Source organism: Paracoccidioides lutzii (assembly GCF_000150705.2).
Source record: "Paracoccidioides lutzii Pb01 unplaced genomic scaffold supercont2.5, whole genome shotgun sequence".
Classification (NCBI taxonomy): domain Eukaryota; kingdom Fungi; phylum Ascomycota; class Eurotiomycetes; order Onygenales; family Ajellomycetaceae; genus Paracoccidioides; species Paracoccidioides lutzii.
In genome coordinates, this window is record NW_015440951.1 from 767200 (window position 1) to 783593 (window position 16394).

Consider the following 16394-nt stretch of genomic DNA (forward strand, 5'->3'; position numbering starts at 1 on the left):
ATCCCATATTTGCCGTCCAACTGTCTGGTGTTAGATGCCCATACTATCGCCGGCAGCAAAAATTACGGCGGCGCACAAGCACCACCCACGCATTTTTGTTCGTTTCTACATTTTCCGTCCGATCCTCAACTTCTGCAGACTTCAAGAAAATGGCCTATTGAATCTCTTTGGCATTTTGGTTTACCCTTTCTCTCCCTTGTTTCCACCTATCCATCAGATACCCACAATGCGCAAAAAGGTAGCAGAAACCACACTGAAGCTCCGTGAGGCCCGGCCCTACATATTCCCCATTCCCCTCGACCAGCGGAAACAAATATACTTGTACGAATACATCCCCAGCTATCAAGTCTTCTTTGTTCCCTTTCATTACTAGTGTCATATGCATACCAGCCCTTCTACTACTCCATCCATTGGGGGCCAATCTCAATTGCACCTCCAAAGGAATGCAATCTCTAGCTAACCTACGCGATTTCATCTCAAAACCAGACCCGACTTCGTCATCACTCTCATCCGCACTCCCTTTCTCCCACCACGCTATGCCTCCTTTTGGGTCCCGCTGACCTTCAACAAACTCGATATTAAAGACTATCTAAAACGCGCGTACGGCGTGGACGTGATAAAAGTACGGAGTTATGTTGAGCAGCAGAAAATCACACGCGAAAGGCCGTGCGGGAAGGAAGGATATGGCAAATGGAGGAGACCGATGGCTAAGAAGAAGATGACCGTTGAGATGACTGAGCCGTTCATATGGCCTGAGGAGCCGAAGGATTATAAACCGTAAGCTTAAGTTCATTTTGTTATTTTACCCAATTTTCCGTTCGCCAGCTACCACGTTATTTGTTTATTATCTTTTCTATGTCTCTAATCACCTGCTTTATTATTCCTATACAGATGGGAAAAGGAAAGGTTCTTTGAAACCAAGGAATACCAGCGGGATATGTCAGAAAAGATGGAGCCCGACGCCAAGAACAAGGCCCCGGAAAGAAAGTGGAAAACCGTCTCAGAGCAGGCGAAGCGGTTGCTGGACGGGAAGGAGAAGTGGGAACCGACTTGGAAGGCTCTGGGTTTAAATTACGAGAGACCTGTGATTGGTGGTGAGTTGAAAGGTGCGAAAGCGACGCCTGCTGAAATATTAAAGGGGGTTAATCATACGAGTCTTGCGGAGGACACCAAATGAAGCGGGAAAATGATTTGACGTTCGGCTCGGGATTTCGTATGGATATGGAATGTGCTCTTCATTTTGCAACATCTGCATTGGTTTATTGGGATCATTTTCGATGTGTTTCTCTATTTTTTCTCGTTGTATATCCTCTACCCCCTGCATGGGTGGGACCAACTGGAACTAGGGTATCTTGTTCATGTATAGATATTTTCATGTATAGAAAGGAAAATAGGGAAGGCAGAGACTGCAAATACCTTAGTTGCTTTCTTGAAATGTATTATACAAATAGAGATGTTTTGCTCTGAGATGTTTAAGCGACGCAGGTTGTATAGCTTGTCCTGGGTTCTTCTGTAAGACTGTTAGGAAGCGCCAGGTGGGACTTCCTGTTGACGCTGAAAACATGAATATGGAGACTTTCCGGAATCTGTGCTCAATAGTAAAGTCGACTACTTTAACTTCATTAGTGGCCTATGTACAGCGCAAAATGCCAAACGATTCAAAAACTTGATGGGCAGGCAGAAGTGATACTTCCTTCGACAGGATATAACAGATACTAGAAGAACGTAACTCTGCAAGGGACGCCACAATAAATAGAAATTTCAAATCAACGATCAGGGAGATTAGTAGACAAAGCTGTCTGAAACGGGCTCCAGCACAGGCATAGAGCGAAAAACAACGCCATGAGGAGTGTAGAATAGAGTGTTAACTGGAAGAGTGACGATAAAACAAACCACTAAACCCAGTTAGCTATGTATGGATGCAGAACAGGTGGGAATTAAAATGGACCAACAACTAGGCAAAAGGACTACATGAAAATGAAGTAAACCAAAAACACCGCTCGCTAATTTGCAACCCCTCAACGGGACACGCGGGGGAAATCGCCTTGACCCTATATTATAGTCTACTCTGAAAAACGGGAGTGTGTTCGCCTGGCCAGTGACCCTGCGGCCAGATGTGTCGAATTGCTTCCCAGATGTGACTGTGGGGAGTTAGTAAAAAGTGTAACGTGTAAATTAAAACGGAGGACGAATAAAACGGAAAAAAAGAAGGAGAACTCTTACTTTACGTGCACAATCTCCAAACTATTCTTAACCTCCGCGGGTACATCCCTTACATCCTTACGATTTTGTTCCGGGAGCAGAACTGTCTTCACGCCCGCACAGTGCGCGCCGATAAGTTTCTCCTTGATGCCTCCAACAGGCATCACGCGGCCCCGCAGCGATATCTCACCCGTCATAGCGACGTCTGGGGGCACCGTCTTGCCAGAAAACAACGATATCAAAGCAATTGTATGTGCAAGTCCAGCAGAGGGTCCATCTTTCGGAATCGCGCCGGACGGGCAGTGCACATGCAAGCTGCGATGTTTCATGATATCCTCATTCGGGTCGTGGGTGAGGGCCAAGTCATATGAATGCGCTTTCACCCATGTAAGAGCCACTTCGACAGATTCTTTCAGCACATCGCCCAGTTTCCCCGTTAGCTGTACGCGGCCGTTCCCTGGCATATCGGCGACTTCGATGAAGAGGATGCTACCCTGTCCGCCCGTGGAGTAGGCGACGAGACCCGTTACGATGCCCGGACGCGCGTGCTTTTCGGCGATTTCCTCGTCGAAGCGCTCAATGCCGAGGATCTCGTCGAGATCTTCGATGGAGACGTTGGGGTTGTAGGTTTCTTCCTTGCCTGCGTCTCGGGCTTCGGCGTACTGGACGGCCTTGTAGCGGCAGACGGAGCCAATTTCGCGTTCGAGATTGCGTACGCCTGATTCGCGGGTGTAGGCTGCTATGATTTTCTCGAGAACATCATCAGAGAGGATGACTTGGCCGTCTGAGAGACCGTTGGTACGGATCTGTTTGGGGATGAGATGGCGGGATGCGATATGGTTCTTCTCGACTGTTGTATAGCCTGAAAGTTGGATTGTCTCCATACGATCCAACAAGGGAGGGGGGATGGTATCCAAAGAGTTTGCAGTGGCGATAAACAATATTTTACTCAGGTCGATGGGGATGTTGATGTAGTGGTCTGAGAAGCTGTGGTTTTGCTCAGGGTCAAGCACTTCCAACATTGCAGCTGATGGATCGCCATGGAAATTGGAGCCGCCCACTTTGTCAATCTCATCAAGCAGGAAGACTGGGTTGGCAACGCCCACTTTCTTTAGGCCATTCACAATAAGGCCAGGCATAGCAGCGACATATGTCCTGCGATGGCCGCGAATCTCAGCTTCGTCTCTTACGCCTCCAAGAGAAATACGATGGAATTTGCGACCAAGTGCTGTGGCCACGGATTTGGCAAGACTGGTCTTTCCAGTTCCAGGAGGACCGACAAGAAGCATAATTGGAGATTTATCTCCCATACGCTTTGCCTTGAGAAGCTGCAGTTTGGTTTCCATGGCGTCTCTCTTAGCGTCAGAATTAGATTCAGCTTCATCACCCCTGTTTTCAATAGCAGCTAAATCCGTGGTAAGTTTCGAAATTTGGTTCTCAACGTCCTTATTGAGGGTCTGTTTCAGCTTGAGGACAGCCAAATACTCCAGAAGTCGCTTTTTAATTCTCTCTAGGCCGTAATGATCGTCATCAAGCTGCTTTCTAGCTCTCTGGAGCGTTTCCACCCCCAGCTGGTCTTCAGTGACTCTAGTCCAAGGAATCTCGGCTAGATTTTCCAAGTACGTTCGACAAACTCCATATTCAGCGTTGGAAGGGTTCATCTTACGGAGCCGCTTGAGTTCTCTGTCTGCTACCTTCTGGGCTTCTGGGCTCAGCTGAGCATCCTGAAGCTTCTGTTGTAGTTCATCAATTTCGTTTGGCTCTTTCTCTTCTCCACCATCACCAATGCCTCCATTGATGCCGGATGGAAACCCATTCATTCCCGCCATAGAGCGTCTGGCAAGAAGTTCTCTTTGGCGGGGATCCAATTGATTGATATCAACGCCAAGGTTTGAGGGGTTGCTCGACGTGGTGATGGAAGTCACCTTGATGTTATTCCTCATGCCTTGAACCTGTCTGGACAAAAGTTCGACAACTTTTTCCAGTCTGGCCTTCAGGTCTACTGAGGCAAGAAGCTGCAGCTTTTCTTCGAAGCTAGTTTCCACCACATCAGCCATAAAATCAGCGAGCACACCTGCTTGGGAGATATTCTTTTTGGCAATGAAAAGCTCGAATCGTCTAGCAAGCAGGGGCGATATACCCGCCGTCTGCTGGGAAAAGAAGGAGGTAAGTCTAAGGAAGGCCAAAAGTTCTCTTGACAACCGTTTGACCTGATCAAACAGATTCACAATTTCTAGGTCAGTGGCAATAGGGGCTGTGGGTCGATATGAGTTAGCTTGGTATCTACAAACGATTTCCTTTATATCAAAGTAGGGCGTACCGATCTCGTCATGTAGAGTGACATCAGCCTCAAGATATGGACTTTCCCTGGTAACCTTGCGAATCGAAAACCTCCTCAATCCCTCCACGAGCAGATATGGTTCGCTACTTGGTCTCCCTTGAACACCAACTACCTTAGCCACAGTGCCATAGCCGAAGATATCGTTCTTGGAAGCTTTGGCTGGCTCGACTGTCCTGGAAGCTTCCGATCGTGCACTTGCTGCGTCCCCATTCTCCAGCAGTTGCTTGCCATCCCTGCTCAGAAACGGCGAGCTGAGGGGGACACAACCAACAAGGGTTGCATTCCCGGCTTTTGAGGAGGTTTTGCTGAAGAGAGAGGTCAGGAGAAGAGGGATATCAGCACGGTCGGAGAGGGGGATGCGGATGGTGACTCCTGGCAGGAGAACCGAATCCTTGGCCAGGGCCAGCAACGCGAGGTTTGTTGTTCGCGAAGAATTGGTACCCATAATGGTTGAGGTTCTAAATGGGTCTGATAGTAATTACTAAGTAACCGCTAACTCAAGGGCTGGTGTTATGTTGTGATCGCCCAAGAGAGTGAGAGAGCTCGTCGCCAAGTAACAATGAATTGCGGAGATATATTAAGTAACTGACTAGCGCACGCCTTGTGAGACCGAATGAGACTTGATTAAAAGGTGGTATTAGAAGTTCAGAAGCAAACTGAGGAATTCAGCACAGAGCGCCTCATGTAAAGAGAACGGAATGGTGGATAGCGATGCTTTGAGAGTCTTCGGTGAAGTGTGGCGAGAAGGAGGGAAAGGGAATGAGGTGAGGATGGGCGATAGGCGGGTTGAAATATGAAGCTATCTCTAAGCCCAAGCCCGATGCCGAGGTTACCTCTCTCTGGCAGCGCCAGAACACACCGGAACAGAGAGGAATATCTGCAACTGGTGATGTAATTGGGAGATAAATTTTTTATTGCGGTATTAATATTTTTATTATTTTACCGGCTTCTTTCTACCTCTATCACATTAAAAATTGTTGTAGTTATGGCTGTAACTACAGCGTACAATAGTGATATACCTAGTTAACTGTAACCCCTTTCGACAACAAAACCAGGCGCAGTTTCTGGTGGCGGAACTTAAATTTTCCTCCAACTGCACTGTAAAAACTGAACAATACACAATTACCTGCGTTTCATCTGCTCAACTGCTCCCCGCGTGCGTAATTATTACGATCAAATCAATTGCCTCCGATGCCTCGATAGACCTGGATTAGTTCTGCAATCCCGTTAACTAATCTATTTATACAAGGAATAGTGTTTGCTGCGAATCCCCTCCCTCCGCATCTATAATCATGGCATCTGCCCCTCCTCCACAAACACACCCGGCACCCGGAACGACGCCGACAACCACTCTAACAATTGGCACACGCAAGTCAAAACTTGCCCTGCTACAAACAGATCTAATACGGTCTTCGCTTAAAACTGCCTGGCCGGAGTATGAATTCAGGGTTCACTCCCAGGATACTGCGGGGGACTTGAATAAAGTCACCCCGCTTCGCGAATTCACCACCAAGAATCTTTGGACCGAAGAGCTTGAGGAACTACTGGTCGCGAAGAAGATTGATTTTGTCGTTCATTCCTTAAAAGGTACATGTGTCTTTTGCTTGATTTTTATTTGTCTCATCTGATCATTCCAATATTTGTTTCGTCCGGCTGTTCCTTTCTTTCTCTACATGCTCATCGATAACAAACTAACAAATATATCACATTCTCTAAATAGATGTCCCAACCCAGCTCCCCGAAACCTGCGCTCTTGGCGCTGTCGTGCCCCGCGAAGACCCTCGAGACGTCCTAGTCATCAAAAAGGGTCTACCAAAAATGACACTGGCAGAACTCCCCGCAGGATCCGTAGTAGGGACCTCCTCCGTCCGGCGCATCGCTCAGCTATCACGACACTACCCCCATCTCAAACCCCAGGATATACGAGGAAACATTGAGACACGATTAGCAAAGTTGGATGCGGAAGACGGACCATTTACCTGTATCATTCTAGCCGCGGCTGGCCTTCTGCGTAGTGGTCAAGGTGCGCGCATCTCCCATTTCCTTGATTCGAAGAACGGCAAGATGCTGCATGCTGTTGGGCAGGGGGCGTTGGGGGTTGAGATACGCGCGGACGATGAGCGGATGAGGGCGATGATTGAGAAGATTGGGGATAGGAGGGCGACGTTTGCGTGTTTGGCGGAGAGGAGTTTGTTGAGGGCATTGGAGGGCGGCTGTAGTGCGCCGCTTGGCGTTGAGACGGAGTGGGTGAAGGGGGAGGGGGAGGGGGAGGTAGATAAGTTGAGGCTTAGGGCTATTGTGGCCAGTGTGGATGGGAAGGAGGCTGTGGAGGCTGAGATGGAGGCGGAAATTAGGTCGGAGGTGGAGGCGGAGGGGTTTGGGAAGACGGTTGCGGAGGAGTTGATTGTTAAGGGTGCGGGGAAGATATTGGAGGTTATTCAGCAGAAGAAGAAGATTTGGGGGAATTAGTTGGTTGGATTTATGTCTGCGTTTCTTTCTCGTTTTATTTTCGACTGCGATATGAGTGGATACCCCGAAATGGCTCAGGTAACTATAGGATGTGATGGATGCTTTCATATATTTATTAGATTTGCCGGAACTACAGTGGATACAAATGATATCTAAATAGGCAATAGTCATGATATAGAACTCGGGTCCAAAACAATGAATAAACAATCATTGTCTACAAGGCTCTCTTTTCCGCTCCATAAAGAAATCTTAGTTTAATTTCTGATAATTTTACAGATTTCCCACTTTCATCATGTGACTCGATGAGGGACGAGCAGCCGCTGCAGCAGCCTTGCAACGAACAACTCAGTCAACATCCCGCTCCCATAGAATATCCCCAACCTTCTGCCCCGAATACCCAAAGCAAGAAAATGATTTCAAGGCGTTAACTATGATTAAAGAAACGAAACCAAATGACTATCCACGCATCTATCTGTTTGGAGACTCGCTGACGGAGCGCGCTTGTTACGAGTCTGATAATGGGTTTGCATGGAAGCTGGGTGAATATTACGACAGGAGGGTAGAGGTTGTTAATGCAGGTGAGTTTGTGCTTGGTATTTCGTTTTTTGTAATTACTATATTTTTTGATTCAGGATAGATGGGGAAGTTGCGTGGGTCAAAAAGATAGAATATTGTTTTCGATGCGGCTGGCTGGCAGTGATTTTGGATTCGAGAGAAAGTGGTTTGATTGATCCAGTGCTGATTTGTCTAAATATTCGCAGGGTATTCCGGGTAAGCTGAGTCCTAGCAGATTTCCTTATTCTTTCCTGGACGGTTAAGGATTCAAATGCTACTCCTCCTCTCTAGAGGTTGAGGAATCAATTCTATATCTCCATACCCATATGTGCAATAACCACCCCTAAAAGCCATTGCTGTATCTAAACCCAAAACCCTCTTCCAAAATCCAGACAAACAACAAAAAGTCTCCGCAAAACCTTTGAAAAATGCATCATTCAAGTGATCGAAAAGCGCGGTCCCCCTGCACCCTTATTCATATCTATTTTCCTTGGTGCAAATGACGCCTGCCTCTTATACACAGACCCCTACGTACCCCTCCCGGAATTCGAGGAACACATCCGATACTACGTGAACAGTATCGTAGATCACCCTGGCACGCAGGAGACCAAAGTAATCTTAATCACACCTCCGCCAGTCGACATCCCCTCGGACAGAATGGGGCTTGTTAACCCCCTGCCTGAAGTCGAAGGTGTCTTGAAGTCGGTTGCGAGGATGGGAAGGGGACATAGGACCTGGGCGTCAAAGCGGGCCTTTGCGGAGAAAATTGTTGAGATTGGAAAGGAGTTTGAAAGGAAGACGGATCGTGTCGCTGTGTTGGACTTTTGGACTGCCGTGACTAAATTTGCGTGCGAGGAGAAGGTGCCTGAGGGGGGCGGGTTTGATAAGCTGGATTTGAAGGAGAGGCTGCCCGGCTCGGGAATGCCTGGGGCGGCGGAGTTTGGGAGGGAGTACTTTATTGATGGGTTGCATTTTGGTAGTAAGGTATGTCTGTTTGTGTTTTCTGTATTGAGTGGTCTTTTCACGAAACTGACTTCAGTGTTTAATTTGCAGGGATATGAGATTTTGACCCGCGAATTGTTTGGGTTACTGCTGAGCAAGTGGCCAGAGTTGGAAAAACAGAATTTCCCTCTCCGTGTATGTGTCCCATCTCGATTTCATATGTAAAAGAAACGGTACCATGTGCTAACATAGGATTACATCCAGGAGTGACCCCACCATCCCTCCTCTTTTGGAGTGCCGGAGAGAGATAGGGCGGGAAGTGAATGCCAAGATGACACTAGGGGCGGTAGATATTCAATGATACCCTCCAAAAATTTTCTTCCGATCGAATGGATTTATTAGCCCCTGTTTAGAGTGTTACCTGATCCTCGTGGATTATCTTCCGTGAACTCATCCCACGCTCTTGCTTTCATGGTTTCTTCGTCAGCTTTTTCCAAGTCATCTTCGTCAATTTCTTTCGGCTGGCCAGACTGCTCGCCTCCCCCTTCAATAATACCCCCTCGCCTCCTCTCCTCCTCTAGATATTCATCAATAGACATAGTCGGGAGGCTATGACCGGGTCGGAAGACCCCCTTTTGAAGTTCCGTTCGCTTGCTTGTGAGGACAAACGGTTGTAGTGGTACCCCGCTCTTGCTTAGGAGTGGCCCTGTTCCGCCTCCACGAGTATTTTGTCCGAGCCCTATATCCAAACGCTCGGAAAAGCCAGACTTATCGCTTCGGTCACGTTTCCTTGCATCATGATCGTAAACGGGATGGGCAGAGGGGCCTGCACTTTGGGCTCCTGTGAGCATAGATAGTTCTTGGGATAGCATGTCTAGGGCCTGGAATGTCTGATGTGTATAGAGCTTAATCTCAGCTAGATACAATTGTCGAACTAAATCATCGTCGGGTTGTATACTGTTTTGGTTTTGCGAAAGATGCTGCCAATTTCATGATATTGGTTAGCATCCGCTTTTAGTGGAGTGTGGATTGTGGACTATGGGGTAGGTGCATATATACCTCTAGCCGTTGTTTCAACTCCTTCTCCTCTCTAAATCTTGATACCTTAATATCCCTTCGCTTTGCTGCATCGTTCAAAGGAGCCAGGGTAAAGGAGGCCGGATCATCCGTGTAATTTTCATGAAGCCTCTTATCGTCCGGGGAGAGTAGGTCATACTGATCTAAACACTCCAGATATTTTTCGTATTCGTCCCGCGAGCGCTGCAAGCTCTTGATACGATCTGCACTGTACGATTTTTGAAGGAGATCGGCTAGGATGTAATCAACTGTGAGGTACCTGTAGCATTCGGGGTAACAGCATTTCGTTTAGTATGGCTTGTTCTTTTTTCCGAAAGTAGAAGAATAGTAAATTATATAGTTACGAACTGTAGGTCTCCAGTGGTGATGTCCTCGAGCGACTCATTGCCACTGAATAGGGATAGATGCGCAATGCGGCGTTGACATTCTTCGAACTCCGCGATAACGTCACTGAGCTGGATTATAGATTCTGAAGATGCTGTGTCCAGAGCTTTTTTGTGGGCTTTCGCGCGAGAGAAGAGAGAGCTGAGGGTTTGTATGTCCATAGTTGACCCTATAACGACAGGTATATACAGAAGATAGCTGAGGTTTTAAAAGGTCTTTAATGGGAGATACTTACTTGGCTAGGAATATATTCCCTTTTGGATGTGAACTTGGCAGAGGTGAGGTTAACTAAAGTCATGTGAATAAAAGCTTCTTGCACATACTGCTCAGAGTTCAACCTCAACTTTATAAATTGTTGCCCGAAACCAACAAAGAAAAGGAGTATATTTCCAATTGTGCTTCTAATGTTACTAGAAATGAGATGTTTTGGTGGATGTGATGTATATACCTGCAATTAGGAAATCCAAACATGAGTTTCTTTGTTCTCTGCACTTGTTCTTTCATATTGTCCTCAAGACTCATGTGGAGCCAACGGATCATCAACATCTGCATCGGATATGGAGGATTTGTTTTCCTTTGTTTACATAGATCCGGGCTTTCTGAGAGCTTAGGATTATCTCATACCCATTTCTATCCATTCAAGAGGCTTATTTCTCTGAACTATTACACTCTCATTCACTGCCTTGGGTCTATATCCACAGTTCAATATCTTGATTCCTTTACCAGATCTGATGCCTTCCAAGACAGCCGACCTCTCACGGAATCATTGACCACAGTGTGATCCAAAGTCCTGTCTCCCCAAAGAAAGCGATGGGGGATAAAGAAGAAAACGTGGATCTCATGATCCTAGATGATGAGTCCCCTGTAGTGTTCGACGGCCCTGATGGATCGGATAGCGAGTCAGACAGCTCTGATCAGATTTCACTAGAGCCAGCAGATCGAAGACAGAGACAAAACGAAATCTTCAAATCTCTGTTGGTATCCCCTATTAACCCTTGAGCCGACTTTGCGTTTTCTGATGGAGTTGACTCACAAGGCTATCCAAACGAGCTGAAACAATTACGGCTGAGGATATTCAGAAGGCAATGAAAGTGAAGAACGACAGTGAGCTTTCTATATCGAAACTGATAGCAAAGCAGGACTTCTCATCTGTCATCCACGACCCAAGGGAGTACCAGTTGGAGCTGTTTGAGAAGGCGAAGACAACGAATATCATCGCTGTGTTGGATACTGGTATGCGGCCCTCTATCTCTGCTTTTCTGTATAGATATTAATATGGATAGGATCGGGCAAAACATTGATCGCCGTACTCTTGCTCAAACATATGATTCGAATCGAATTGGCTGATCGAGCTAGGGGAAAACCACCCCGTATATCATTCTTCTTGGTGTGTCTTGCTACCTTCCCAAACAAAGAGTAAATATCTAAATATCTGATAAATAGGTCGATAGCGTGGCGCTTGTGTACCAGCAAGCCGCCGTCCTGAAAGCAAATATTGATCAAAGTATCGATAAATTCTGTGGAGCATTGCAAACTGACTTATGGAGCAAGGAAACCTGGAAAAGGCACTTTTCAAAAAAACATGATCATCGTTTGCACAGCGGAAGTACTATATCAGTGTTTGCTGCATTCTTTTATCCAGATGGAACAGATTAATCTTCTTATTTTTGATGAGGCTCATCATACGAAAAAGGACCATCCATATGCGAGGTTAGAAGATTCCATGTTTTCTGCCCATTCTGTGTCCGTGATGATGGAATCTATAGGATTGTAAAAGACTTTTATTTACAAATGACCGAGTCACAACATAGGCCTAAGATATTTGGCATGACAGCATCCCCAGTTGATGCGAAAGTTGATGTGGTAACAGCTGTAAAGTATACCATCCCGACATTACCATCCTCATCTCTCTCTCTACTAATGGTCGTAATAGATCCCTGGAGATGCTTCTCGATAGCCAGATTGCAACTACCTCTAATTGGGATGCTTTGCGGCAATCGGTAGCTCGGCCAACCGAACAACAATGGGTCTACGATAGGCTGGATCCCGCTTTTGAAACCGACTTATACAAAAGCATGCATTCACAATTTGGGAATATTAGTGTACTCAAGAAGATGTTCATCTGTTCCTTGGAGGCCACCTCGACGTTGGGGAGATGGTGCTCTGATTGGTTGTGGACTATCGTATTGGACGAGCCCTCATTGCCTAAATTGGAAGGGAGCATATCTAGGCGTTATATGCGTACCAGTTCTGGAAATCACACTAAGGGAGTTGACGAAATGATTAAGAGTCTTCGCGAAGCTGTGAAGGTGATAAAAGATCACACCTTTTATACTCCGGTTAACTGTCCCGAACATCTCAGCCCAAAGGTGCGACTGTTGCACCATCAGCTTTCAAAGTACTTTGAAAGGCACACAGACACAAAATGCATTGTCTTCGTGGAGAAGCGGCACTCTGCGAGGCTATTAGGAGAATTGTTTTCACGAATAGGGACGCGGCACATGCGGACGGGTGTGCTTATTGGTGTTCGCCCTGACGAAGCTGGCGGCGAAAAGGTCTCCTTCCGACAGCAGTTTTTGACATTGCTGAAATTTCGTAAAGGAGAGCTTAACTGCTTGGTGTGTTTGTTTTCTTCGTATTCTTGAATTCTCTAGTTGTCCTGCTAATTTGTGAAGTTTGCAACCTCTGTTGCGGAGGAAGGATTGGATATTCCAGATTGCAATTTAGTTGTTAGGTGATAACACTCATATCCTATTCTCTCATCAGCAAGTGTGGAGCTGACAGACAGTGATTTAGGTTCGATCTTTATAAAACAATGATCGAATACGTGCAGAGTCGGGGGCGCGCTCGGCATCCTAACTCCGTAGTATGATTGCTCCCCAATAATTTTTGAGCCTCTCTAACTATGGCATGCAGTATGCGCACATGATGGAACGAGATAATCTCATTCATCAACGGTGCCTTGATGAAGTTCAGGAGGCAGAAGTGAGTATAGAATGAGAAATTCGGCTGTTCCGAGCTAACAACCCCAAAGAACATCATGCGGCAATTTTGCGAATCTCTCCCTGAAGACAGAATTATCCGTGGTACAAGCGACGAATTGGACAAGTTTTTGGATAAGGAAAGACGCCGTAAAACTTTCACCGTTTCCAGCACTGGCTCAAAGCTAACTTACAACTCTGCGCTTGCGGTCCTTGCACATTATGCAAGTTCTTTGGTAAGAAGAAAATATAATCATGAAGCATATGGTGGCTAACGGCATTCAGCAATACGAGAATGAGATGTCAACCCGAGTAAATTACTTCATTCATAGAATACGGGGTGCTTTCGTCTGCGAGGTCGTGCTCCCCGAGAAATCTCCTGTCCGAGGCTTGACGGGAAGACCAGCAGTAGCGAAGCTGTCTGCCAAACAATCCGCCGCATTTGAAACATGCTTGATACTCAGGAAGAACGGGCTTCTCGATGACTACTTCCTGTCTAAGTATCACAAAAGACTGCCGCTTATGAGGAACGCGAAATTGGCTATCAAATCGAAGAAAACGAATCAATATGGCATGATGGTGAAGCCAAAATTGTGGGAGAAGTCTCGTGGCATGACCCCTTGTGAGGTTTATGCGACTGTTTTGACCTTGCGGCCCTCTGCGAAGTTACGGCGCGTGCATCAACCTCTCGTGTTGTTAACACGGGAATCACTGCCCAAATTTCCTGTATTTCCGCTGTATATTGAGACTGACATAGAGTGCGATGTTGTTTCAATCCCTCTACGAGCGTCGATGCAGGTTTCGCAGTCTGAGTTGGACCTGTTCACCACGTTTACGCTTAGGATTTTCCAGGATTTGTTCCACAAGGTATACGATCACCAGCCGGCCATGATGCCATACTGGCTTGCACCGATAAGCTTGGAATATGGGAACGTATTGGAGGATTCAAACCTGCGACAACTTATTGACTGGAAAATTATCCAGTATGTTCAGGAGAACCCGGAAATCTGCTGGACCTCCGACATGCCACGCAGTTCTTTGGAAAACATATGTATGTTCGACAAGTGGGATGGCAGATATCGCTATTTCACGTCTGAATTGGAACTAAACCTTCGTCCCTCAGATCCACCGCCACCAACTATGGCAAAAAGAAGGTATATGGACAACATAATGAATTATTGTAAAGTTTGTATAAGAAATCTCGTCTAAACTTTCTTGGGACATGTGATTGGAACCAGCCGGTTGTTCGTGCAGAGTTAGTTCGACTTCGCCGAAACCTCTTGGATAGGACGACGGAGCAGGAGAAGGGGGTAGAGACGGCTTATTATATTTGTCCGGAGCCCCTGAGGATTTCTGCTGTAAGAGAGCTTTCCCGACTGCAATAATTGCAGAGGCACTAACTTTCCGTAGTTACCCGCGCCGGTGGCTGTATTTGCGTTTACTTTCCCAGCGATGATTAGTCGCATTGAGTCCTATCTGATTGCTCTCGAGGCATGCAACAAACTACAGTTGACCATCATTCCGGAACTCGCTCTCGAAGCTCTGACAAAAGACTCGGACAATACAGAAGAACATCGAGCGGAACAGATTCATTTCCAGCGTGGAATGGGCAAGAACTATGAGCGCCTGGAGTTTTTGGGGGACTGTTTTCTGAAGATGTCGACGTCGATATCGCTGTTTGCGATGAACGCTGACAACGACGAGTTCGACTTTCATGTCAAAAGGATGTGTTTGATCTGCAATCAAAACTTATTTAACACTGCGATGAGTCTTGGAATCTATGAGTTTGTCCGCACCCAGGGTTTCTCAAGGTTCGTTTTGAGAGTTCCTATGTTTTGTTTCTGTGCCTTCACTGACAACGGGTTCTCTCCACAGACGGAATTGGTATCCTGAGGGTATTAAGCTTCTTCAAGGTAAGGCCAAGTCTGAAACAGCAGAAAAAAAACATTCTTTAGCCGATAAATCAATTGCGGATATCTGTGAGGCTTTGATCGGTGCCTCCTTGTTGTCTGGGGGAAGAGTCCATCGGTTTGACACCGCGGTCAAAGCAGTCACTGCTTTCGTGAACAGCGAGAATCATCAGGTCTCGGACTGGCAGAGCTATGTCGGATTGTATTCATTGCCTCGTTATCAGATCACAGAGGCGGATGATACTCAACTGGACCTGGCTCAACAGATTGGGGATCGTCTGGGCTACCGTTTCAAGTACCCAAGGCTTCTCTCGTCTGCGTTCACCCACGCTTCATACCCAACGGTATGGAGTAAAGTTCCGTGTTATCAGCGACTAGAGTTTCTGGGGGATTCGCTGCTCGATATGGTTTGTGTCGAACATTTGTATCACAAATACCCCGACCGGGATCCTCAATGGCTCACGGAACATAAGGTATTTTCTAACCACCTTAAAATGAGAGGATGGTATGTAATGGGATAAAGCTAACAATTGGTAGATGGCTATGGTCTCCAATAAATTTTTGGGTGCAGTTGCTGTTAAGTTGGGGTTACATAGACATCTCCTTTATTTTAGCAACGCTCTTTTGGGTCAAATTACTAGATATGCGGAGGAAATTGAAGCTACAGAGACTGAAAGCATCGATTCACCAGACTTTTGGACAACGACCAGTGACCCTCCGAAGGTAGGTGATTTGGCTCACTATTTTTAAAATTCCCGGGGGGGGGGGGGGGGGGGGGCTGACGGGATGCTGTAAATAGTGTCTGCCAGATATGTTGGAGGCATATATCGGCGCAATATTTGTCGATTCGAACTTCAGTTTCGAGGTGGTGGAAGATTTCTTCCAGCAGTACCCCAAAAAGTACTTCGAGGATATTAGCATTTACGATACTTTTGCTAACAAGCACCCAACGGCATGTACCCTTCCTCGCACAGCTTTCATGCCCGGTACATGCACACAAGGATGGTAGCTAATGCCAGTTGCAGACTTACTTACACAACCGACTAACGATTGATTTTGGATGCACCAACTTCTGCTTGAAAGCCGGTGAGGTAGACTTTGTGGATGCCGCAGAGTGCCGGGTGTTTGCAGCGGTTATTATTCACGACGAGTTTGTAGCAGAAGGCATTGCATCCTCCGCAGGGTATGCAAAGGTTAAAGCCAGCGAGAACGCACTTGCGAAATTGGAGGGGCTTCCAGCGTTCAAGTTCCGGGATATATACCGCTGTGAGTGCGTGGCAACAAATAAAGGGAAAGGCGGAGAGAAAAGGATAGAAAAAGAAGAGAGATGGCTATATGCGGGTAATTAATTTGTTCTTAACGGGGTTGTGCGAGTGTGACTCTTGAGACGAATGTTTCGAGATAATATCTTAAAAAACAAAACCCAAAAAAAAATTGCGATGATAGTTCTCAACCCAGAGGGCTTGTGTTTAAAGAGCACGTGAGCTCGAAGAGATGAAATAACAATACCCCGATGTGTGTCCGGAGGCGTTT

The 16394-nt window shown here is 46.6% G+C and overlaps 7 protein-coding genes across 7 annotated transcripts; 5 read left to right on the forward strand and 2 right to left on the reverse strand.

Moving 5' to 3' along the window:
- Positions 1-226: 226 nt before the first annotated feature.
- Positions 227-1177, forward strand: PAAG_02416 (mitochondrial 54S ribosomal protein YmL41; the record flags this gene model as incomplete). Its single annotated transcript, XM_002795664.2, has 3 exons — positions 227-321; positions 487-777; positions 892-1177. The coding sequence occupies 3 exons, from the start codon at positions 227-229 to the stop codon at positions 1175-1177; spliced, it is 672 nt and encodes a 223-aa protein (XP_002795710.1).
- Positions 1178-2056: 879 nt separating this feature from the next.
- On the reverse strand, positions 2057-4988 carry PAAG_02417 (ATP-dependent protease La 2; the record flags this gene model as incomplete). Its single annotated transcript, XM_002795665.1, has 3 exons — positions 2057-2141; positions 2224-4456; positions 4523-4988. 3 exons carry the CDS (start codon positions 4986-4988, stop codon positions 2057-2059), a joined length of 2784 nt encoding a protein of 927 aa, XP_002795711.1.
- Positions 4989-5835: 847 nt separating this feature from the next.
- PAAG_02418 (porphobilinogen deaminase) lies at positions 5836-7012 on the forward strand (the record flags this gene model as incomplete). Its single annotated transcript, XM_015844636.1, has 2 exons — positions 5836-6130; positions 6264-7012. 2 exons carry the CDS (start codon positions 5836-5838, stop codon positions 7010-7012), a joined length of 1044 nt encoding a protein of 347 aa, XP_015701684.1.
- Positions 7013-7442: 430 nt separating this feature from the next.
- On the forward strand, positions 7443-8779 carry PAAG_02419 (hypothetical protein; the record flags this gene model as incomplete). The annotated part of the gene is made up of 5 exons (XM_002795667.2): positions 7443-7590; positions 7774-7783; positions 7960-8551; positions 8621-8704; positions 8774-8779. The coding sequence occupies 5 exons, from the start codon at positions 7443-7445 to the stop codon at positions 8777-8779; spliced, it is 840 nt and encodes a 279-aa protein (XP_002795713.1).
- Positions 8780-8907: 128 nt separating this feature from the next.
- On the reverse strand, positions 8908-10131 carry PAAG_02420 (TOR signaling pathway regulator (TapA); the record flags this gene model as incomplete). The annotated part of the gene is made up of 3 exons (XM_002795668.1): positions 8908-9489; positions 9569-9845; positions 9935-10131. The coding sequence occupies 3 exons, from the start codon at positions 10129-10131 to the stop codon at positions 8908-8910; spliced, it is 1056 nt and encodes a 351-aa protein (XP_002795714.1).
- A 649-nt stretch (positions 10132-10780) lies between these two features.
- Positions 10781-11626, forward strand: PAAG_11488 (dicer-like protein 1; the record flags this gene model as incomplete). The annotated part of the gene is made up of 4 exons (XM_015847131.1): positions 10781-10944; positions 11007-11203; positions 11254-11357; positions 11414-11626. The coding sequence occupies 4 exons, from the start codon at positions 10781-10783 to the stop codon at positions 11624-11626; spliced, it is 678 nt and encodes a 225-aa protein (XP_015703263.1).
- A 135-nt stretch (positions 11627-11761) lies between these two features.
- On the forward strand, positions 11762-16210 carry PAAG_11489 (hypothetical protein; the record flags this gene model as incomplete). The annotated part of the gene is made up of 11 exons (XM_015847132.1): positions 11762-11847; positions 11904-12588; positions 12887-12955; positions 13005-13187; positions 13237-14105; positions 14138-14309; positions 14362-14762; positions 14827-15334; positions 15399-15584; positions 15661-15817; positions 15945-16210. 11 exons carry the CDS (start codon positions 11762-11764, stop codon positions 16208-16210), a joined length of 3582 nt encoding a protein of 1193 aa, XP_015703264.1.
- Positions 16211-16394: the final 184 nt, after the last annotated feature.